This window comes from Apus apus, chromosome 1 (genome assembly GCF_020740795.1).
Source record: "Apus apus isolate bApuApu2 chromosome 1, bApuApu2.pri.cur, whole genome shotgun sequence".
NCBI lineage: Eukaryota > Metazoa > Chordata > Aves > Apodiformes > Apodidae > Apus > Apus apus.
In genome coordinates, this window is record NC_067282.1 from 143,820,775 (window position 1) to 143,846,617 (window position 25,843).

The 25,843-nt window shown below is 38.6% G+C and overlaps 1 protein-coding gene across 1 annotated transcript; it reads left to right on the forward strand.

Annotated features, from left to right (window-relative positions):
* On the forward strand, positions 1-25,843 carry LOC127384554 (cytidine and dCMP deaminase domain-containing protein 1-like). The gene is made up of 14 exons (XM_051619189.1): positions 1-87; positions 7,052-7,238; positions 7,677-7,921; positions 13,129-13,176; positions 13,858-13,888; positions 14,395-14,424; positions 16,098-16,186; positions 17,259-17,445; positions 18,389-18,817; positions 20,408-20,454; positions 21,366-21,833; positions 22,685-22,805; positions 24,800-24,830; positions 25,444-25,843. Exons 1-11 carry the CDS (start codon positions 1-3, stop codon positions 21,489-21,491), a joined length of 1,506 nt encoding a protein of 501 aa, XP_051475149.1. The 3' UTR covers positions 21,492-21,833; positions 22,685-22,805; positions 24,800-24,830; positions 25,444-25,843.

The following is a 25,843-nucleotide window of genomic DNA, read 5'->3' on the forward strand; positions in this document are numbered from 1 at the left end:
ATGGCATCAATGGACAAAGAAAGGGTAACTGATGTCACCTACCTGGACCTGTGCAAAGCCTTCAGCACTGTCCCACATGACATCCCGGTATCAAAACTGAAACAGTATGGATCAAATCTGTACAGATTTGATGGATGGACCACTCATTGGGTAAGGAACTGGCTGGATGGTTGCACTCAGAGAGTGATGATCAATGGTTCAATGTCCAGTTGGAGACCTGTGATGAGTGGTGTTCCCCAAGGGTTGGTTCTGGGACCAATGCTGCTTAAGATCTTTGTTCGTGACATGGACAGTGGAATTGAGTGCACCCTCAGCAAGTTTGCTGATGACACCAAAGTGTGTGGTGAGGTCAACACACTGGAGGGAAGGCCTGCCATCCAGAGGGACCTTGACAGGCTTGAGAGGTGGGCTTGTGCAAACTGCATGAAGTTCAACAGGGCCAAGTGCAAAGTCCTGCACCTGGATCGGGGCAATCCCAAGCATAAATAGAGGCTGGGTGGAGAATGGATTGAAAACAATCTGGAGAGAAGAAGGACTTGGGAGTCATGGTAGATGAGAAACTCAACATGGGATGGCAATGTGTCCTGCAGCCCAGGACATGGTTGGCATTCTGGGCTGCACCAAAAGCAGCATGGCCAGCAGGTCAAGGGAGGTGATTCTGCCCCTTTACTCAGCTCTTGTGAGACCCTACCTGAAGTACTGCATCCAATTCTGGAGCCCCCAATATAAGAAGGACATGGAGCTCTCGGGGAAAGTCCAGAAGGGGGCCACAAAGATGATCAGGTGGCTGGAACACTTCTCCTACAAAGATAGGATGGGGCTGTTCAGCCAGGAGAAGAGTAGGCTCTGGGGAAACCTCATAGCAGCCTTCCAGTACTTGATGGGGCTACAGGAAAGCTGGGGAGGGACTTTTTTCAAGGGCTTGTAGTGAGAGGACAAGAGGTAATGGATCAAAACTTGAAGAGGGGAGATTTAGGGGTAGACATTAGGAGAAAATTCTTTAGTGTGAGGGTGGTGAGACACTGGAACAGGTCACCCAGGGAAACTGTGGATGCCCCATCCCTGGAAGTGTTCAAGGCCAGATTGGATGGTGTCTTAGAGCAACCTGATCTAGTGGGAGGTGCCCCTGCCCATGCAGGGGGGTTGGAACTAGGTGATCTTTAAGATTCCTTCCAAACCAAACCATTCTATGATTCTGTAATGATTATATGAACAAGCCTGGTTAGTTCTGCAGCAAGGTGGGGAGAGTGCTGTAGACCTGTTCCCTGGCTGGTGGTTGTCTGTTGGGATATTAAAGAAGATGCAGGCAGAAGTGTGGTGTGTTGACTCTTCCTTCAGTTTTCCCCAACCCAACATACTGGGACTCCAAGCTACTTTCAGGCTAAAATACTTGTGTTGGAGATAAAGCCTTCAGCTTTGAGTAGGGCATCTGGTAGATCTGGTACCAGACGCTCAAATTGGTAACATTGTGGCTTTAGAACTTACAAACTACAGAATTTGTAAACTTTATCAGCCTGACCCTGTTTAAAAGACTGTCTTGGTGGTATTTAATAGGATATTTGGTTCAGTGTCTTCACGTGTGTTTTACTTGCCCATGAACTTCCTTGTTCTTCCCAGCTGTGTTGTTAGTTGAAATAAATCACTTCTGCTGGCATGGCAGCACGGAAAGAGGACTTTACACAATCATTTGCCACTTTGAGGAACTGCCAATCCAGGAAAAACAACGTATTCATGGTGTTATTTTTCTAGCATTTTCCAGAACTGTTCACACCTCCTTTTGTCTGACTTTCTGCTTCAGTTTAACAAAACAAGGAGTCCACTTCTATTTAGTGAGAACAGTAAAAACTGCTGAAAAAAACATTGGAAATGACATATTTTTTGTATGTTTTGGTGCTTCCCCTAAAGCACTGTAGTAGTAGGAAGTCAGGAGTAGTTTAAAAAAAAAAGGAAAAAAGAAAAAGGTGTGAACTGTGTGTTCAAGTATGGAAAATGATAGTAAGTCTTTTAGAGAAATTATGTCATTTTTTTAACAAGCCCTTCCGATCCTGGACAGCCATGCTTTGTTTATTGATAGCATACAAAAATATTGGCAGACTATGTATTTTGGAGGTGAATGGACATCATAAAATAGGAGGTATTTAGATTGTCCCATTACTCATGAGTTCACACAGCCTGGAGAAGATGTTTCATTAGAGGTTTGAGCAGTGCTAAATAACAATACTGATACCATTCTTTCAATTTCTCAATTTAAGGTGGGGAGCAGTTGCATGGGTGTGGAGGTCATAGATCAATGTCTAGCTGTCCTGTTCAACTTCTCTAGTTCACCAAACTGATCCCCACATGGCATATAAACATTGTTAGGGTGGGTCCAAGGTGGCAGTCAAAGGTGGAACAGCATGTGTCTGACTCACAACAGAGAACGAAGATATAAAAGCATTAGTTTGTCACTTGACAGCTATTATCATTGAAGATTTCTTGCTGAAAGACCTGTAAGTGAAATACTTAATGGTTCTATCATATTGGGATGGATATAATGCAATAAAAACATATTTTGGTGGAAATAAGGAAAGAAGGGGGGAAAAAAGATTGGTGAGCTAATCCTAAAGTGAAGAGGTATCTGTCAGTAAGAAATACTATTGATGTTTTATAAGAAAAGGTGCTGTGAAGTACTTTGTCATTGGACTGGTAGCTGAATACTTTATGGGGATGGGACAAATTTGTTTTGATTTTCTGAAGACTTATTGTACTGGCACAAAATAAAGGGAATCAGCAATAAGAGATGTCAGCTTTTCCTTTAGGTCTTGTTCGTATGTATATGGAGTAAAGGATGTTGATTATTTCTAAACCATTAATAAAGACAAACAAGTTGAATGTTCGTGTGTATATATATATATATATATACAAACATATACATATGTATTCTCTTCACTACAGTGCTTTGTTTCAAAAGTAAATTAAAAGAAAGACTTTTTTTCCTTGGAAGATGAGTCCTTCTGGAGCTGAGGACACAAAGGATGGTTTGTATCTCTCTTCTCCGGTTAATCACCTCCACATAGTCAACTGAAACAGACACATTTCTTCAGCTTCAGGAAATAATAGAAAAACAAGGCATCTCAACTGAATTTTGGCTACTATTTTGTAGATAGAATAAGCAGCATGAGTTTAACCACATCCTAGAGCTTTGCTTTGAATATTAGTTTCTGTGGGGTTTATTAGAATTTTATTTGCATTATGATATTGCTTTATGGCCAATAAACAGCTCAGTGGTGCTTAGCAGTAAGTGGTACATTTCTTAGGCAACACCAGCACAAACTTCTTTCTGTTTCACCTTTCTTTTCTGACTGTTAATCTGTATGTGCAATATATTAAAAATTACTATAAATTTATTTGTTTTCCTTCACCCAAATGCTCTGCTTTCACTCCCCATATTACCAAAAGTTCAGCAACCAACAGTGTCTTTTCTGTAGCATGAACATATTTGAATTTGCCTACTAATTATGGCCTCCTTCTTTGGACCTGTTCAGAATATCTTCCATGGATACGCTTACAGAAGAGCGACTTGTATATGTTTCTAGCTCGTCATCTGGAGGATTCTCCAGAGTGTTGTGCTCCATCTGATGAGGTATGTAAGGAGTTGGCATTGCTGCTTGTTTTACTGAGAATTGTCCTTTAAAATATCTAGTGACATCCAACAAACAAAATATTTATAAAACTGTTGCACAATTGCCTGCTTTTGTGGGGGAGTGAAACTGCTGAGTTAGCTGGTCCATTCTAGTCTTATGTTTTAAAAGTTATTGGTAATAATCGATGCTGTTAAATTTTTCACTGTCATCTGGTAAACTTACATAAAAATACTGGATTTCTAAGTATAGATAAATATTCATTTGCTATTGCTATGTCATATCACTGAAGCATGCCAGCATGGCCGAACTGTTAACGAATCACACAATAAAATGGGAGGATATTGCCTTGGAAAAGTGGCACTGTCCTGTCTTTGCTTTCCCTACTTGAAAGATGGGGGTACAAATGATGTTCAGCCGACTACATAGAGAGATATTGTGAAGATTATTTTGTGTTTAGCTGTGGTTTTAAATAGTAAATCTTGTGAGGTGGTTGTTGGCCTCCCTCTGTCCTTCCTGTGGGTACTGAACCAGATTCAGTTCCTGTTTCTGATGATCCTGGTGAGGCATGTAGTTTCAGTCATGTGGCCAGAGCTGTCATTTCTTTTGGGAATGGCACGAATCAGGTGAAACCCAGGTAAAAGAATATTTGTATATTCAAATTTACAGCCTTTTCAGTAGCTCAAATGTTACTAGACAGAATGGATAGTCCTCCTTGGAGTTGTTATTAACTCAGGGAGCAAAATTCTTCACGTGAATGTCTCTGAAGACATTTTAATACTTCGTCTGTTTATATTGTGAGAGTAGAGTATATCACAGGTAGAAGCAAGCCCAGTATGCACCTCTGCCTTTTGTGTGCCAGACTTTTTCAGTGCTGTGAGTCTTTTGCAGATGCATCTCAACAGAGCTGTAGGCTGTGGACTCATTCACATAAGGGACAGTTTATGGATGCCATTTGGTAAACCAGAGAAAACAGAAAGCTTTCTCTGTGCTAAGCAGCAGTAACTTGTTGAGCAGAACTCCTTAGTCCTTTCTTTGCAGGGTGAGAGTAACAGACTTTGCAGTTCAAGCTTGTACATTGCTTTAATTATAGCTGAATCAATCCTTGAGACTGTAAGGGCCATTGTGCTTTTCTGAAAGAAATAACTGAAACTCCCACTTTGTAATTTATTTGTGTTCTCATTTCCACAGTTAGAATACACCTTAGCTTAATTTTAGTTGTGAATATTAAAAAAAAAATCTCCATCTCCACACACAGTTTTGCTTGTATAGGAAGCTTTTCCTACTCCAGGTTATGGTTGAGAATGTATGAGAATGGTTTGTAAAAATATGGATTGAATGCGACACAGTGATCAAGTTAGCAGATAATGGATAAAGTGACGGTTACACTTTTAAAAACTTTAAAAACTACTTCTGAAATATTACTTAATTTATGAACAGTTGATTTGATATGAGACCTAATCATAACTAACCACTTTGAATGTGAAACAGTGGAATCACAGAAATGAGCTGAAGTAATCTAATCCATTTTCTTTCAGTGAAGCAGGATTAAATCTGATTACATCACCCCACCGTTATCAGATACTTATGTAACCTGATTTTCAAACTTTGTTACAAGAGCAATTTCTCAAACTTCATACATCAAGCTTCAGTCTTTCTCCTAGAATTTTGTTGGTGTTTTTATTTTCTTTAAAACTCTGAGTTTCCTTCCCTGGATTCTCCAGTGTTATTGCCTTTTTCCTAGAGTAGGACCAAAACCTGATGCGAGACTCCTTCAGATTGAGTAACTACAGCTTTGTAATTCCTGGAAACATCTATTATATGAGGAGGTCAGCAGTAATATTGTGTTGGTCTGTTGAGCACTAGTTCACAATAGTCTTAAGACTCTTGTGGCCAGCAGATGTTTCTATTATTGTATTTGTCCAGTTTCTGTTTGCAAAGCAGGATCTTGCTTTGCTTGGTTCTAGTTTCATTTTGTTGGAGTGCAGCATTTTCTTTTTTCTTGTTTGCTCTTCCTTCCTGTTGTGTAATGTAACCATGCTTCCTTTGATTTTATTCCTAGAATTTCATATATACCCTTTTCTTTTTGCCTCTTTATCCCTTGCTAGTGGAAGTATCTGTATTTTTTCAGCAAATCAGTAAATTAGTTTTTCTCATACATGATTCTGTACTAATCCTTGATGTTCATTCTTCATATTGCCTTTACTTCCCTCCCCCCCCCCCCCCAATTCTGGCTTTGATTTTCAGACTACTAAAGATCTGTTGGTACAAGCAAAGTGGTCTTACGGTGTTACTGGCTTTTCTTTTATATCAGGGTATTTCAGTCCTGTTTCTCTTTTACTAAGTCAGATTCTTACAGTCCTTGGATTATTTTTCCAAGAGACTTCCTAACAGTTCCTTAAATTTGTCTTTCTGAAATCGTTATAACCATTCTGTTCTTAAAATATCCTTTCCTATGTATCACATCAACATTTTTATTGGAATTACTTTCCATTTTCAGATTATGGTTGTTTTTTCGGTGTTAGGATCAAATGTAAAATATCTGTTTTCTCATTCATTGCTGTAATAAAAATAGGCTACAGCATTTTTCCAGAGCTGCAGGTGTATCCTGAATGTATTACTTTTCTAGCTGATATCTCCAATAGTTATCAAATTACCTTTATCAGATGATGATTGCTTAAAGGAGTGGACATGTGTTCAGTGAGACACTTCTTGTAGAAGTTACTGAACTTCAGAACAGTTTAATCCATAGATGGTCACCTAGAATACATAATTCCAACTGCTTCTGTGACAGAGAAGACAAAATCCATCATCTAATTAAGAACTGAATAATCTGATCTAATTTTGAAGTTGGCCCTGCTTGGAGCAGGGAGGTGGATTAGGTAGCCTCCAGGGTTCCATTTCAAATCTTCACTACTCTTGTGATTCTGATTTGTTACCATGCAGCGCATCCACCAGTATAATTTACTTTATGAGCTATTGTAGCAGCAGTGAGCATTAGAATACCTGGCATTATGTGAATGTACGGAAGATTTGAAGAGCCTGGACATTCATTATTAACTTTAATACATTTTTTTTCCTATCATAGCTAATATAGTGTTTATAAAGAAGAAACTAATATTTCTGAGAGAGTTTTATAAATCTATAGTTTGATCTTTCTAACTGATTCCAGTTCTGGTTTCATGTGTCTCTTAATTGGAGCAGCACTGCATTTCTCAAGAACTAATGCACGGAAATGAGTTAATTAATACTAAATTTACATTAACTTTTCATAAAGAGAAGTTATGATCTAAAGATTGTGGGACTAAAGATCAGTTACATGTAATACAGTATCTCAAAACCTGTAGTGCGTTTTTTAACTTGTACAAAGCATGCATGCTTGCAAAATTAAATCTGCTGTGAAAAATAAGCGTTCTTTTATTTCTCTTCAGTTCAATAAAACCGGGATTGTAGTATGTGAATCAGACAAACTACAGAAAATAGTAGCTATGAGTTTCTCCAAATCTGGGTTGCATGCTGTGCAACAAATAATTCTGTATCTTCCCTCTTCTCTGCGTGGTTGCACTGTGTATTTGTCCCGGAAACCATGCACAACTTCTACCACATTCCTCATTCAAGGTATGTAATACATTTTTAATCAGTCTGTGTTAACTGCAGTTGTACGTGGATAACTTCATAAATGACCCCACTAAGCATCACGTCTAGAAAAATAATGTACATGACTCAGCTCAAGAAATTGCTCCTTAGTCGAGTAATCCTTTATGCTTCAGGTAGTCTCTTAGAACTGCTTGCTTGGGAAAGGATTGGCAAACTGCAGGAGGTCATTTATGAAAGTGAAGTAGCAGTTGTTGCAATATTTATATATTCAATTCAGATTCCACTGCAATGGGAATGGTTTAAGCTCTGTGGATGAATATATGGGCTTTGGACTCTGGTGTCCCCACAGAATTGCAATTCAAGAGGAAACTGGCCCACTGTTTTAAACAAAAAACATGTGAATTGAATGTCCTGCCTGACTGTATGACACTTTAAGTGACTTTCAGCATTTGTTTCTAGGCTCAGTTTCTTCAGTCTATTACTGGCCAGAAGATCCTGAAAAAAAGGGAGATGATTCAGTAGTTAAAGAAGATATTCAACAAGCTGACCATATGTTTCTTAGAAGTCATATAAGCAGTGGTGTGCTCTTACCTGTTACAAGCTTTGAAACTGTGAAAACGATTGCAAGAAAAATCAGTCGCAGAAAATCCCCACTGAACAGCAATTTTAAGTTGTCTGGTGATCAAACTGAAGACCTGTCACTGGTTAGCATACAGAGCTGCAAAGATACATGTGCCCAGCACATGCAAAATGCTTTGCGTTGCTATTATTATTTACTGGAATGTTCCCAACTTAAGATGAATGCACCTGAAGAAATTGTTCATCGACATGCACTGCAGCTTTGTTATTTTTTAGGAGCAAGATCTAGTAAGTTACGATGGGAGTATATAAACAATAGAAATAACACATAAAGACTAGAATCTGCTAGAGCGAAGAGTAATTATTTCACAACATATGTGGGGATCAGAGAAATTGGCACGCTTTGCTCACCTAAAGTGTTTTTCATTAATGCATTGACTACACTAATGTTGAATATTATTGTTTATAACGTTTGGTGCAACACTGAACATAAACCTAAAGCAGAAGATGGAAACTCATATTACAGAAATATAGAAAATAATATTTTACCACTTTGGGGGGAGGGAACAATATTTTTATTTTATATATTATTCTTTTTGTATATATACACACATATATATTTAATATATATCCACACAAACATATGTTTTTAAGTATGAAAAAAGTATGTTTTTTAAATGATGTGAAAATCTTTGTCTCTTCTAAAAGGTGATCCATATGAAGGTGTGGGGTGTACACTATACAGTGAGAATGGATATTTTGTGAGTAGATTGAATTCTCCAACACTTATAAAATTTCTATTCACTGCTCCAAGGAGTGTGGTTTATTTGACCTAATGTAGACCTCTGCAGCATAGATGCCTACTTCTGGCCCTGGCTCCTCCTTATAGTTGATAAAGGTATAGACTGTCATTCATCCCAATCCAGAGTCTGGAATAGGCCAGGTGGACCTGGTTTTCTCCTTTGAATATAAAGGGAGTCTATGGTGACTAGTTCAGGTGTAGACATGTAACGAAGTTAAGGGATGTGAATTTACTTCACGAACATATTTTTCCATAAATATGCTAATTGTAATGATAATATTTATAATATAACTTACAAAAATAATCCCTGACACTAGAAAGGAGTTTCTTGCAAAGGTAGAGAGACAAAAAAGATTGTGGTGAAATTAATGGGAAAAAAAATTACCTTACTGGATGCAAAGGCAAAAATACCTCTTGATTGTATTAAAAGCCATAGCCTGATGGGGTGGTAAGATGCTCATGGCAAACTTAAAGCTGATTAAAAGTCTGGTATAAATAGCTGTAAAACCTTAGAAGTTGTATGTGTCTAGAAATATGTAGACTGCTTATATTTATGTTCTGAAGCTGTATTAGTATATGGTAAAATGTCACTGAAGTTTGCAAGAGTCTGTTAGATTTTGATAATTTTATTTCATTTGGGTTTTTTTGGCAGTTTGGGGCAGGTTATAATGGATACCCTATTGGCACATTATATGCAAACTTGCCCATTGCTGGAAGAAGTTGCCGAAGGAATGGACCTTCAAAAGGGGAAGTTGTTCTCCATGCTGAAGCAAATGCTCTCCTCTTCAGGTTATTGTTGCAAATGTAGTAACAGAGTGACTTTACAGGCATTCCTTATGACAATAGATATGAATAGTGTGTAGTGTGAATAAGTGAGTGACTAGCCATGGATTTTCTCTTTAAACTTTCCATCTGTTCTTCACCTGTTAGTCCAGTTTCAAAGACTTAACATTTTACAGCTCTGAGCTTACAATCAACATGTTAATGTGAGTGTTTCCTCTCCTCCACCTCTGCAAAGTTGTAATAACACCTTGTATTCCTAAACTGTCAAAATAATCACCCAATCTCATTTTGATGAAGCTCTGAACAGGTTTTGTAAGACACGGTCTGCAGCATTCTACTTGACAATCTTTTTTGGTGGTCCTTAGGCTAGCAAGGGTAGTGTCAAGCTAGCCAGATCTGTTAGGTTTTTAGATGTCCATAGGTGGAGAATCATTAGTCTGTGAAAGCATATGGCTCAGAATGGTGGCACTTTTGCATACATAAAAGTAGAGGAAGCAAAAATGATCTGATATTTGAAGGGAAAATTGAAATGAAGTAAGAAACTTGGAGGAGGAGATAGCGAATAATCTAATTAGAAGTAATAGTCTTAAATTAAAATGCTAGATTTATTTTAAATAAATGTAGACATTGTGTTTTGTGTTAGCTTTGCAGAAAATTAATCAATTGTGCAAATACATTTATTTTTTCAGATCGAAGACCAAAATAGAAGAGACTGATGTTCTTTACTGCACCAAGCCTCCCTGTCCTGACTGTTGGAAACTTTTGAGCGAGTTGAAAATCAAGAAAATTCACTGTGTGAAAGACTTGTCCAAAAATAGTGAAGTATGCTTATGTAATATCATTTCTTTATTGTCATGATGTTATTATATGTTTGGGGGCAGGCGGTTCAGTTTATTTATCATTGACTTACAGACAAATTCATCAGACCTTACCCTTCTGTATAGGAGCCTATGAGGTGTTTCATTCTTCTCACCCATGTACAACTGGAATTTCATGGCTTTCTGTCTTGGAAATCTTTACACTCAGATGCTTCTGCAGTCAGGAAAGGAAAAAGTTATGTATTTTAAGATTTCACGTGAGGGAAGTCCAACCTAGTGTTGAGCTATATCTATATGGCAGAGCTACAGAGTGCTGTCTGATTTTGCATCTGAATGCTTAGTCTGTCTGTACCTGAACTTTTATGATGGTGAGACCTGGATATGTGTCTTGGTTGCTTGGAGGAAACCTGGGCGTAGATGCTGAGGGGAGCTGTGTTCATTAAGGCCTGCAATATGAAGGAGCGTCTCTGTCCTGCATTGCACACACTTCTAATCCCTCAGGATAAAAGCAGTAGCCTTCCTTCTGAGTCTCATATTTCCATATTTGAAGTGTCTGATGACCTTGGCTTTGCTTTTTGCAGGTCTGTGCCAAACAAGGTATTTTTGGCTCAATCACAAGATATAGCCCTCTGTTTAGTAGAAAGAAAAAGTATTTTCTGAGTTTGCAAAGTATTGTTCCTTTCAGGAAAGTTCCTTAAGTACTTAACAGGATGTACACAGATGTAATTTAAATACAATTATTTTTGTATGACTTTAGAAAAGTCCTTCTGAAGGAAAAGGTCTCAGTCTTGGTTCAGGCCAAAGTATCCTGTGAATGTCCATGTTCTAGATTAAATTCTTTCTCTATAAAGACAAATGTGAGCAAGGTATTCAAAGTCTTCTTTGCCTTGGTTTTTACTGCCAATATTTGCCCTCAGGAATCCCATCTCCCTGCGACCAGCAGGAAGATGTGGAGCAATAAAGGTTTAACCTCAGTAGAGTAGAATCTGGTTAGGGAATATTTAAAGAAGGTGTATGTATACAAGACCATGGGATCTGTCAAGAAAGTGACTGGGAGTAGTTAGCATGGATTTTGCCTGACTAACCTGACATCCTTTTATGATGAGTTGACCAGCATGGTGGATGAGTAGAAAGCAGTGGATGTTTTTCATCTTGACACTAACGAGACTTGCAACACTATCTCTAACAGCATCCTCATAGCCAAGCTAATGATGTGTGGACTAGATAAGTGGACAGTGAGGTGGATTGACAACCACCTGAGCTGCCAGACTCAGAGGGTTGTGATCAGCAGCATGAAGTCCAGCTTGAGTCTGGTCCCTAGCAGGATACCCCTGGGGTGAATGGTAGGACCAAAACTGTTTAATATTGTCATTAGTGAACTGGATAATGAGTAAGAGTGCCCACTTAGGAACTGTATAGATCATACAAAACTGAAAGGACTGGTTGGTACACCAGTTGGTTGATTTAGAGGGACCTTGACTGGTTGGAGAAATGGCAAAATAGGAATCTAATGAAGTTCAGCAAAGGGAAGTGCAAAGCCCATGCACCTGGGGAGGAATAACCCTATGCCCAGTACAGCCTGGGGCTGAATAACTGGAAAGCAGCTTTGCAGAAAAAGACTTGTAGGCCCCGGTGGGTAAGTTTACTAGGATACTTATTATCAAATACCATACTAAGCCCAAAATATCAATCATAATCTTTAGAGGATCTTACAGTCTTAATAATGAAGATTACTTAATGTTAAGTTTGCTAATAAAGACAGTGAATGAGTAATATTTCTCACCCTTGTCAGGCCACAGCTGGGTGTCCTTGGTCGGATTGCAATTCCTGAGTATCAGTCTCTCTGACAGACACCCCTAGCTAGAGGAGAGAAGGTCCAGAAACTTCCCAAGGAAAGTGTTCTGAGATCTCTCTGATCAAAAATGGGACCAAGCTTTTATAGAATAAAGTGGATTGACTGCTGTCATTTGACCATTAGCCATAACTCTGACATCTTTCATTAGAGAATAAAAGGGAAACAGTAGAAAAAACCATGCAGGCCCTGTTCTCACCAAGCAAACTCTGTTGTTTATCTGTCCATTATTACTTTTTCTCTGTTTCAGGCCTGGTTGTGGCTGGGCTGAGCTCTGTGCTCTTCAACACTGGAGAGCAGCTGGTGTTATGCACATCCACTTTGACCTCTGGTTATACCTTTCAAGGTTATTACCAGCTCAGAGTTTGCTAGGCTGTTTACTTTCTCATGGGAACCTTTCACTGCAGGCCAGGGCCTGCAAAAGGAGAGACAAAAAGCAGTTGAATCATAAAAGGGAACTGAGGCAGGCATATTGAGAGATGGAGTACCCTGCTACAGATGTGTCCTTGAGGCAAAGGTCAACTGCCTCCTGGGCTACTCAGCACTGGTGAGGCTGTGGTTGGATCATTGTGTCCAGTTCTGACCTCCCTGGTACAAGAGATGGACATATGAGACCAGTCCTGCTAACGGCCCTGAAGATGACTGAGCAATGTGAGCATTTCTTATATGAGGAGAGGCTGAGATACTTGGGACTGATCAGCCTAAAGAAGAGAAAGCTCAGGTGGGATCTTATCTCTGTGTATAAATGCCTGATGGGAGGGAGTAAAGTAGACAGTCTTTTCACAGGAGTGCCTGGTGAGAGGACAAGAAGTAATAGGCACAATTTGAAATGCAGGAAATTATACTAAGACATAACAAAAAACCTTTTTTGCTGTGAGAGTGATGAGCATTGGAACGTCTACAGGATGTAGAGCCGTCATCCTTGGAGATACTAAAAATCTGAGTGAACACAGCCCTAAGACCTCTGCTTTAGTTCACCCCGCCTTGACTAGAAACCTCCAGAGGTGGCTCCCAACCTCATGGATTCTGTGAGTGCCTGGTTTACTTTTTGCTAATAATTTTTGTTTTTTCTTTTAGGATAGAATATATTCAGACAATGAAGAGGATCCCATTTTCTATAAAGAGGTAGGTTTGTGTATTGAAGATTAGACTTAGAGTTGTATTACTAAAAAGTATTTTTGAACATTCTTTTAATAAGAGCATAGAATACTTTGCTTTGATATATGTCATCCTTCTTGTTTGCCTCACTTATTGTTGGGTTTTTTTCTGTTGTTTTTAAGAAGCATGTTTTCATTAGATGGAAAGTTCATTAAAATACATTGAATGCTCATGAGCCGTTTGATGATATGTAAATACGTATTAGCCTGAATGTACACTTCAGAACTTTTCACTCATTATTTTGAATTCCATCAATAGTTTCAGGAGGCAGTCATTCCTGGATGTCACAAAAAAATATTCAGCAGGTAGAAGGCATGTCAGAAGTGGAAGCAGATGGTGTAGAATAGTATTACTTTACTTCTCTGTGAAGTCTCTGAAGCAGTCTAAGTTGGAAAAAAAGCATACTGAGACATACAGGACTACTGATGAACTGGATAAATACTTAGGGGAGAGTAGGCTATGTAATTTATTTTTATCTTTCTCTGTAAAGCCAGAGTTTTAGAACTGAAATAGGCAAGAATGACTCTGAGGACCCACATGGTCCAAGGTTCTATTTGAGCAAACAATGTGTGGAAAGTACCACATAAATGTTCACTTATGCTTTCAATAAATTTATTTAGTTTTTGTTTGGTTGCTTTTTTTTTCCAGTGGGATCAGTCCAAGACTCAATTTATAGGAGGTATGGTTAAGATTAATTTTTTTTTTCTTTGATACTGTTCCATTTGATTTCTTTCGGTACTACTTGGTGTTTAAACTAAAAAGCACAGTATATTACTAAATATTTTTCTTTTAAACCCTTTTGCAGCACATAATAAATACGCCAAACTCTGGTTATAAATTGCATCTAATTACTGTAATTTTATTTGAGTTACCCTTGAAGTAGTTCTGCTCATTCCAACTTTACTTTGTGACTATACGTAACTGTCTGAACTCATCTGCAGATTTCACTTCTGCCACAATTCTGAATATGTACAAGACAGAAATGTTGCCTTTTAGTTCTGTAAATGGCCACACCCTGCAACCAGTTACAATTGAAAAGACAGAGGAATAACATTGCATGTTTATGGAGTTAATAGTTTCTGCTCTTTCTCTGAATAATTAATTTTTCAATTTGTCCAGATGACTAATCACCACCCTTCATGAAAGTTTTCTAATTTTAAGGCTTTTTTTGTTAATTTCTTCTAGCCTTAAATGGTTATATCCAAATCCTTGGAGGTACTGGGCTTGAATCTTCTCCCCATGTCACTGGCTTTATGATAATCTGTGTTATGCCAGTCAGGGAGTCAGAATACACAGAATAATGTCATTAATACAAAAAATTTTTTTTTCAACACTTTGAGAATACAAAAAATCTTGTATACTTCTTGCTTAGAACATTAAACTTAGAACATTAACATTTTGAAGTCTTAATGATTTGTAACCTGAAGCATCATTGACCATACTGGGGGAGAACAAAGATTTGAAATAAAATTAAGAATTGGAACAAAACTAAAATTGGAAACTCAAAAAAGTTCCTGACAACATCTTCATGGAGTGTGAAGATACAATAGAGAACTGAGTTGGGGAAAATTGTGTAACTGAAGAGGAGTAAGGGATAGTTTATTTTAAAATTTAGGAGAATGGTATGTATTTGCAGTAGAATGAAATCAAATTGATGGGAACAGTGAGAACCAAGATGATGACGTTCAAATAAGGAGGATGACAGGATGGTGAAAATGAACAAACAGGGACTCAGTATTGAAGATAAGAAGAGGCAGTCCTGAGTGTGAAGGCAAAAGGAGTAAGGAGACAGTGTGGGTATTGACTGTTCTGTATGTGAGAAAAGAATTATAGATTTGTGAAATTAAATGTGGAATTTAAAGTTAAAGTAACCCCAACAACAAGAAAAAACCCAACCCCCTTGTCACCACCACCACCACTGGGGAAGCATATTTATTTCTACACGAGATTCAGTTAACTTTTTTATAACTGGACAATTCCCTTTCACTTTAATATAGTTTCTTTTTGAATTAAAGTATTACACTTCAATGTTCTGACTGTCAGTCATTGTCCTAAACCAGCTGTGGCTTCTGAGATGCTGAGCTCACCGTGGATACTCTGTCAGTGTTGATAATAAGAAAATGAGTGCTGTTACACAGCTGCACTTCAAATACTCTCTTCTGTGAAATTCCTAATCAGAAATTTTTCTTTTCTGTCTTCCAGTAGCCAGTGATTCAGAAGACAATCAGGGAACAGAAGAAATTAATGATGAAGACAAAGTGAAATATGGTCAACTTGTCACTAGTCATCATAGTTTTTGTTTCCCTAATTTCATTTCCTTAAACAGAATTGAGTAAATGTGATTGTCCTGAAAGCAGTAAGGTGGATATTAGGCAGTACAGAGAGATGATACCCAAACTTCTGACACATCTCTCTGGCAGCATATTTGTCTTCATTTTAGTTTTATTTTAAGTAAAAGTAATTGTATACGTGGGTTTTTTTTTTTTTTCAGTCTTAACCAATGTTGTTGAAATCTTAACAGAAAATATAAAATAAAAGGGAAGGTTTTACACAATGATAGTTGAAGTATATACATTTTGAAGAAGAGTATGACATAGGGGAATAGATTGGCCATTAGGGCTTCTCTTCTCAGAAGTGTGGCAGGATCAATAGTCCAACCGAAGCGCATCCACACTGATGCATGCAATGGGCAACAAACAGGAGGAGCTGGAAGCCTCTGTGCAGCAGGAAAACTGATTTAGTTGTCATCACTAAAACATGGTGGGATGACTTACACAGATGGAGTGCTCAAATAGATAGCTACAAACTCTTCAGAAAGGATAGGCAAGGAAGGAGAGGATATTTCTCCAAGATTGATTTTATCTTTTCTTTCCATTGTTGCTTTCTAGGTTCTCCTATTCCTCATCTGATGAAAGAAGATGTGTGCATGTTCTTAGCACTACATATGGAAAATTTCCCAAGTGAACAAGAGAAACCTGTGAGTTAAGTCAATTCAAATATGTGTATTGTTATTAAGGCTAAAAAAGCTGTAGTACCCAATATGCTTTTGATTTAAAAATTACTGGCTGTGTGTTTGGGCAAACCAATCTCAATTTGGGGAATTTTTACTTAATTCTGTTTATTGCAAATAAATACAAACTTCCATTTGCTGAATTGGATATATATCAGAAATGGAACCATAAGGAGTTCAACAGCTTCCATCCATTTTTTCCACATTCATCTTAAGCCAGACACTTCTCCTTCCACCTTCCCAGTCTCAACTTCCCTTTTTTTCACCATAGGTTACTCCCAGTCAAGTCTCAATTCCTTCAATGAGGTGAAGGGTGGTGCAGGAGAGTGGGACTATGTGTGTGATGGTTTGTCTTCAGCTCCTCTATGTTTTTTCCCAGTTTTCCTCTGCACAACTGTGATTCCTGCTGACCTTGTCCTGGCAGGAGTTATATGCTGGCTGTGGTCCCTCAGGAGTGTCCCTGCCCCCATGTGGGCTTCTTGTGGGCCACAGTCTTGCAGTTGAGATTTTAATCTATTGTATGCTTAAACACTAATGATTTTTGATAAATTTATGCTGTTGTGTTTTTGAAGCTACATAGATGATGTTTGTTCCTGCTGTGAGTATCCTTTGAGTAGTGTTGGCATTTGTTTGAAACTGCACCCTGTCACTCCTTTCTCCTGTTTTGGTATTTGAATAGACCAGCTATTGGGATATTCATCTTCCTACTTGTTCCATGATTTTACAGAATTACAGACTTTTAAAACGTCTACCTCTTACCCCTTTCTGGACTCCAGTCAAAGTACTTGTGACATTGATCTAGAATGAAACAATTGAGTTGTGTGCTGTAGACACACCAGAAATGACTGAAAATCCCCAGGAATCAGCACATTTCTAGACTGCTTGATCCCTACCCTTTTGCAACAAATGCCATTCATTTTCAGTGGGAGCCTTTGCTTGCTATTACTTTACATATACATGATCTGGATGGACTCTCATTCACTGAATGGTTATAGATTCATTTGTGTATGTATGCATGCATTTGTATATGTATATGCAGGATTACAACACTGGAATTGTCATTTGTGAAGTGAGCAAGCCAAAAAGGATTATCGCCCTGGGCTGCTCCTCAAAGGACCTTCATGCTGTACCAAAAGTGCTGTTAAGGTTTCCTAACGCACTGAAAGGCTGTGAAGTTTACATGTCTCGGATGCCCTGCAATAAGTGTGCAACATTGCTGGTTCAGGGTAGGTATCAGAATGGAAATATCTCCTAGGCCAAGATTGCTCGTGACATCCTCACAGGCTGGAAAACTAGTCATGACAGGCATTTCTCTTCTTCTTAATTTTCTTCCATTCTGCTCACTGCATTTTCCCTCAGTTGGTTCTATATGAATCATTCAGTTCAGTATCAGAAGCTGATGTGGCTAAATATTTTACCAAATAGGCTGCTGTGATAATCAGAGAAATTTAAGATGTAATTCATAATGTCATTGTAGAAATCATTGATATTTACATGAATCATGAAGAGTGCAAGTCATTAAATGAAAACGGAGCCACCTGAGTTTGTAGGGATGTTTGTTAAATGAGAAAGAAAATTAAAGGAGTGGTCCCAAGGGATGTGAAATCCTGAAAAAGTGATGCATAGATATTTGACCTGATAAAATAAACAAAAAGCAAAGTAATTCTGTTTAAGCTATTTATCGGATGAAAAGTATACCTCAGGTATTAGTATTCAGAATAACAAGGGAAGTAGGTAGATTTTTTTGCAGACAAGTTCATGTATAATACTGCACAAATGATACTGTGCTACCTAAATATTGCATTTTTTATTTTTTAAGATGCCTAATTGATATGCATATTTTTCCTTTGCAATAATTTCAATAGCTTCTTGTTTCTTTTTAAAACAATCTTGTTGTTTTGGAAATTTTTACCATTTGGTAAATATAAGTAGAGAAAAAAGTTTAATCACCTGGAAAAAAGCAAAACCCTCATGATTTGTATATAAAGTTTCCCTTTTGACTGTGAAAATAATATGTTACTAAAAAATATTTATTTCTTATATTTATGATGCGAGGAAAATCTGCAGATGAATAAATATATACCATATCACTTTACATTTATTAATAGGGGGTGTGACCACTAGTGTATTTCATATTTGATATTAATCTTGCATATATCTTTTTTTCAGCACAAGTCTCACAAGTGTATTACTGGCCAGATTTGGACATCACAATGGATACAAATAACCCAAAGAATTATGATCCACTAGAACATGTTCATTCCATCTTTATAAACAGCTCCATTGCTGCAGCGGTGTATGTACCAACAATAGACAAGCAAAGACAGGTGCAAATACTTGGTTTTAATAGCAAAGTGTCTCAATTTTCATCTAATGGTGAAGAAGTTAAGTACAGGTATCTTAACTTGAAGCACCTGAAAGAAGGACGACTGAAGGAATACAAAAAAAATCTTGCTACAGCAAAGGAGTGTTTTCAAACTCTGACAAGTTGCAAAGATGAAAAAATAGTAATTTTAGAAGAGGAGGAATCTTGTGTAAATAATAATTCAAAATACACCCATGCCTTACAGCTCTGCGATTTATTAGCATCCAGAAGTGGTAAGTAAATTAATATTACTAGATTTAGCTCAGTAATTCATACAATGTAGAAAAATTCTGCATACTATATAGTCATATTCCTTGAGGTGCAATATCCTGAGAAAATCTTTAATTGATTCCATTGCATTCTGTTAGCTAATTCATTAAACTCTTCATATTTGCCAACTTTAGTATTGCAACTGTGTTATAACTGTGTTATAAAATGAATTCATGTTGTATCATTGTCTTACAAAACATATTCAGGATATCAGAGGCAGGCAATAGTAGTAACTGGGCAAAAAATCTCCTTAAGTAAAAAGAAAGTGTATTGTTACTACGAGCTGGAGATTTCTTTGCTGAAGGGACAGTTGCCCCAGCATGAGCCCCAGGGCTGGGTAAGACCCAAAGAAACACCGTGCAGAGATATTCAGCAGGGCTCTTTGTATACCACTAGGCAAACTGGTGGAAGAGGAGCAAAGTGCTTCTCCAGTCTTCCTGATCAGGTGGGAATTTCTAACTCCTTAGGCTGATGATAAGGGGCTCTGGTTGTTGCCAGTTTCTCCATGCTCTCAAATGGCAGGCGGTCAGTTGTGATACTGGTTTTTGTTGAGATTTCCTATTTTTTAATTAAGAAATTGCAAAACTGAAGGAGCATTGTGACGATAGGTAAAAAGAAAACAAATCCAAACATCATGTTCTGTTCCTTTTCCTCCTTGTCTGCCTGGCTGTGGTTGGTTACACCGAAGATAGTAAGTTGTGTTTTTTTGTTCAGTTGTTCCTGTGCAGCTTGAGAGTAAGCTTCACTCAGCAGCACAGCAGGAGTTTTCCACCATATCCCAAGTTCCTACTCCTATTTCCCAATGCTTTCCCTACTGTTAGCTAAATGCAGTTGGCTGCTTTACAGAATAGAAGGCATTGCAGGTTTTGACTACTTTTAATCATTTTAACAGTTGCTCATTGCTAACAAAATGGAGTCTTATGGTTCCCAGCCTTATCTCAGGACTCTTCATCAGTATCATGCCCACACCAGCTCCCCTGGGTCACCAGAAAGTGGAAAGCTTCTAGTTTTCCTTTCCCCATCTCACAAAAGACAGTTTTGGGGAGTTGTTTCTTCTTGCCAGGGGGAAGACGGAGGGAGGGAGAGAGATCCTGGGCAGGAGATGTCATTGCATGTACCTGTGCCCTGAGGAAGGCCTAACAGAACTTGCTGTTCAAGCAGAGAAAGCAGTTTTAAAACTCTTCCTGAGCTGCAGCAAATCAAGCACACTAGTTGCAGCAGTAAGGGAGGTCCATGGTTTGGGTACTTCAACACATGAGCTCTGGATAAGGCAATTGAGGTGGACTACAGGAGACAGACAGCTATGAGGACTGGAGGCAAGTGCGTTGATGAGCCTAACAGCTGGTTAGCCTTCTTGTCAGCAGTTTACCTGGTGCAATATTTTCTGGAGGCAGTCAAGCAAGGAACTGCAACTTTTGTCACAACAGGTGTGTCCTGCGTCTCTCTGGACGAGCATGCAAGAGTAAGAATGCCATACCTTGCAGCCAGCAGGTTTGTTTAACATCATAGTGTTGTATGAGTTTATAACTGATTTTATAACTGTTTATCCTCAGACAACATCAATGGAGTGGGGACGGTGATTTACAAGGAAGACAACATTGTAAGTAAATGTTTATGTGCTCTGGGAAATTGTGCTGCTCTTTTAAAAAAGTCTAGTTGTGATCTATTGTCATATGAAAATAATGCTTGTAAGATTGGAAAACATGACAATATTTTTAAAAGTCCATTTCTGCCCTACGAAATGCTCTTTAGATTTACTAGGCTACTGTTTATGCATGTAAATGAGGAAGTTAACTTGCATCATATAGGCTCTCCTAAAAAATGTGTTAGTGGAGTTGCAGTAATGAAGACAACTTTTTTTTTTCTTTTTTCTTTTTTCTTTTTTTTTTTCTTTTTTCTTTTTTCTTTTTTTTTTTTTTGTGAAAAAACCCACATGCTTGTATTCCCTAACTGTCCCAGAACATTAAGATTATGGATTATTTGATATCCAGTCAGCAGTTAGAAGAGGTGAAGTTCTGTATTTGCTATACTTTAAAGTAATGAGCTGATGTCCCTGATGACATTGTTACTATTACCACATTTAAATCCCATGCTTATTTTTATTTTATGTATTTCTCCAAAAAGGACATAACTAAGAAAATGTAGCTAACATTTTCCAAATCTTTTTGGTGACTTTGTGTTTAGCAGCTGCTTTTTTGTTTATTTTTTCTTCCTAATCAGCTTTTCCTGTGATGCATTTTATTTCATGTTCGTAGGAGAATGTATTTCTAGAAACAAAGACAAATTATCTTTTTTTGGAAAAAAATATTAATTTTCTGAAAGTTCACATATCATACAAATGTATGATGAGAATCCACAATTTTGAAATTTGCATAAACACTCCCAAAGAGCATCATATGAGGACTCTCACTGAAGTTATTAAAAGCTTTTAGGAGTTGGATTAGGCTGTAGATAACTGAAGGTCCCAGAACAACATTACTTTTTGTTTCTTTCTATGTTGTTTCTTTCTAGGTTGCTGTGGGCTACAGTGGCTATCCAAAAGGGGCAGTGAATAATTTATTTTGCAACAGGGACGATGTTGATTTTGACAAGCATGCAATTGTATGTGCAGAAGCTAATGCAATTATTATGAGGTAGGAACTCATTAATACCTTCATAGAATTAGGCAAAAGAAGGCTTGGTGTTGAGTCCTTCGTTAATGAATAAATAGCTCTTTGACTAATCTACCATAGGAGCTTCAAAATTGTAAAACAGAGAAGTAACATTACATAGCATGGAAAGGAATCAATCATAGAATCATAGAATTGTGGTTCGAGTTGGAAGAGACCTTAAAGGTCATCTAGTTCCAACCCCCCTGCAAGGGCAGGGACACCTTCCACTAGACCAAGTTGCACAAAGCCCTGTACAACCTCGCCTTGAACACGTTCAGGGAGGGGACATCCACAGCCTCTTTGGGCAAGCTGCCTCACCACCCTAACAGTAAGTAATTTTTTCCTAACTTCTCACCTAAATCTACCTTCTTCCAGTTTAAAACCATTACCCTTTGTCCTATCACTACAGACCCTGGCAAAAAGTCCCTCCACAAGAAATCAGTCTTATAAGGCACTGAGTGCAATTGTTTTTTAGAGAGATCAAGGTCCATGTGATCTTATATTCTAATACACCCAGCAAACTTATGTGACAGTCTCAGAGGTTCCTGCTAGTCCCCTGTCTCTGACCCCATGCAAGCCCAGTTCCTGTGGGCAGTCATGGGCAGGGGTCTTCACATGTGCTGAAGATGGGAGTAGCCAGTAGTAGAGCTGTTGCTTCTGTGTGGGCTCTGGTGTTACCTAGCCACTGGATCACAGCTGGGTGCTCAATTCGGACTGCCTCCATTGACATGTGCAAACTGAGTTTCATGAAGATTCACACCTTTGGGAAATTTCTCTGCAGACTGGCAGTGCTGGTGCAAATGCTTGTGCACATGTCCCTGGCTGATGGTCCCTCTTCTGCTTAGTGGGCAGTGTGCTGACTGAATGCTCTGTCATCTGCTGTCACATTCAGATGTTTATGGTTTGGTGATGAAATGATTCCTGCATAGGCAGTTCACAAACCGGAGTATCTGTCTTTACAGTGCTGAGTACACAAAGAGTAGGTAGATCCATTTCCTCAGCTGGCAAGCTCATGGTACACACTGCAACTATTTGCTTGTCATGGGTTGTATAACCCTTACTCACCTCCCTTGGCCAAAGGTAGAATAGAAAAGAGAAGAACCCATTCTAGATTCCAAGGTAAATAATTCCTCCTGTAAAGACCGCATTTGTAATTGTGACAATATTGCATTTTTTCAGTTCTGAGACAGACCTGCATGATGCTGAACTCATCACTACCTCTAAGCCCTGTGATGACTGTCTGAAACTGATCCGAGCAAAGAAAATAGCAAAAGTCATTTGGCCTGTGCGAGACAGAAATGTAAGTGATATTAGAGATGGTTAAAAGACGTGTCATGATTCAAAGTTTGCTGTTCCTCTGTCCCTTCCCTGAGGACATCTTCCTAAAAATCTTGTGCTGGGGAGCAATTGCACACTCTTCACCCTTTTAGGCTGGGCCTTCTTCTAGATTGCCAGTTTCTACCTTGTTTGCACTGTTGGAGGTAGACTGGGTGCCAAGGAAAGGATACATCTCATGGGGGTGTAGATGGTAGAGATGGCTGCTCCCACTCTGACAGGGAACGCTACAGGGATGAAAAGTAATGCTTGCAAGCTGTCCTTTTTCTCCTTCAGCAAGTGGGGAAGGTCCTGCCTACCAAGGCACCTAGCCTTTAGATGGAGCTTCATTGGGCCCACTCTACCATCCTGCTTACCAAGATAGGCTCTGCTCTACTGTCCACCTACATAGGGACATTTTGGCTGTAGCAGTTGCTCCCTCTTTATGAAGCCACATACTCTTTCTGAAGAGCTCATGCTTTGCTAAGGGAATGTGCATGGCTCCCTAGAAACCCAGGGTCTACACACTTGCCTGCCATGGCAACTGTTACCTTCCAGACAGTGGTAAGGACTTTATAAGCATTATTAAAATCCTTGTCATTCTGTCTTAGAAGTAATGAGTAGAGATGATAATACAACAGGGAGAACAATAGGAGAAAATACTGTACAGAATGACAAGAGTTTAGATTATTCACTATCCAAATAGTATGAACAAGAAGAGACTATCTAGCTGTTGCACATTAAACAAACAAACAAGCCATCGCCTTGTAAAGAGCCTGGTAATGTTCTCCTATGCACACTTTGTACACTCAGCTGAAGATGCTATTCTGTAGCACATTTAACTGTTAATAAAAGCAATGACTATGGGAAGTTGTTACTTGCTGTAGGTTCAGGTAAATGCCAAGTTGGAGTGGACTATTAGATCTCCTTGTGCTGGTAGGGGTCACTGACTTCAGATAATCCTTGCTCTTTTTCTCTCTTTGTTCATACTGTCTCTTCCCAAGTTAACTTCAAAAATTCACTCCAGTTTGCAACAGTATTGAACACATAGGCAATGACAAGTGTTTCCTGACTCGTCACCAAATCTAAGCTAAGAATAACATTTATTTGGCATATATATATATATATATAATATAAACTTTTCTTGAGGCTGGCTAGATCAGAAAAGGATTGAATGTAAAATACCCAGCATGACAGGTGTGTCATTGCAACAGAAGAAACCTTTTCTGTGTATTCACCCAAGACTGATGCTACCACCAAACAGGCAGTGCAAGGCAGGCAGTGTCACAGCTTGCACATTATTAATTTAGCAGAGGTTGAATTAATAATTTTCTAAAGCTGCAAAATTCTTACCAGTAACACAGGGTAGAGTCATGGTGGTCTGTGAGCCAAAAAGCATGAGAGCTTCTCCACAAAGTGGCATTCAACATTAAAACATGGAGATGTATTGCATTCAAGAACTTTATTTTCCGGTAAGAAAGTGATACTCTGTTTCAAGCAGTCAAACAGAGCTGCTGCAGGAAATCTAAGCTTGAATTTGTTTACATATCACTGGCAACAAACTGTGTCACAACTTTGATACTACATTAACACAGCTGTATTTGATAGAGTGCATTGGGACTACTACTGGTTTTGATTCTTGCAAAGAATTATCTCAGTGAATGTGTGCGCGCAGATCTCTGTAGAACTGAGACCATACAGTTCTATTGATATGAGATAGAATTAGCCAAGTTATTTTTCACTTTATCAAAATGTAGCTCAAGCTCACTAAAACAAATTGGGTTTAATTATCTTCACTTTTACAGGCCTTTTACACTGTTAATGTACATCCTAGATGATTTTGTTTCTTTTAAAAAAAGCCTGTCAGAGAATATAAAAATAGAAATATGAACAAAAAAATTATATGTTTTAAAAAGTCTTTCTTATGGTTTAATGGTGTTATAGGTTTGTCACTCACTGTGTGTTTTCTTCCCTTATTAGAAATCCAGAGGATCAACTGAAGATCCTGTAGGTAATGACATCCAAATAAAATAATAGCAAATATGAAAAGGACAAACCATATTAATTTTTTCTCTACAATTATGTTTGGCTCTGACAAATGACCATGTCAGAGGAAGAAACTAAACTAAGTGAGGTTATGACGTGCTAAATATTGAGACCAAAAAATGAGTATTTTGATTATGTAGGTGGTGAGGAAAGTTCTGCTGGAACAGGGACAGCTCACATCAAGTTGAAAGCAGAAAAGCTACAATGATTGCATAGAATCATAGAATATGCTGAGTTGGAAGGGACCCGTCAGGATCATCGAGTCCAACTCCTGTCCCTGTGTAGGGCACCTGAAGAATCACACTATGTGCCTGAGAGCATCATCCAAACATTTCTTGAACTCATGCAGACTTGGTGCTGTGACCACTTCCTTGGGGAGCTTGTTCCAATGCTCAACCACCCTCTGGGTGAAAAACCTTTTCCTGATATATTGCATCAAATGACTTCTTAGAAATCTCTGAGATAGTGTATCTTGCAATCATCCCTCCCTTCGCAATCCACTAATTAATTCAGTTACAGAGCTCATTTTTGCCAGTTATCCCTTATTCATGTTTCCTGTATTTCTGCTTCCATTTCAGAGGGGTGTTCTGTGGGTGCCTACAGGTGGTGAACCAGCGTAAAGCTCCAGAACATCAACATGTGCTTTAGGATCCAACACCCCGAGCCACTCCAGCATATTCAGTGGAACCTTGTGACTGCAGCTGCTGTATTTGTACTCATTCCCTTCCAGAAGCACATCTCATAGCGATCCCCCTGCCACCTCTTGCCTTGTAATCATTTCTGCTGTGCTCTACAGGGATTTGCTTCTGTCTGTGGCTTAGGGGTGGAAAACATTTGTTTCCTATGTACCTCTAAGGAATGGTCAGGCCTAACTGTGCAGTGTCTATGGCCATGAAGGCAGGTGTTACTTTCTGTGGTCCTCATTCCCCCTGCAGTTGCTCTTGGATTAGTCAGCGCATTTGAAGAAAGATTTTTCCT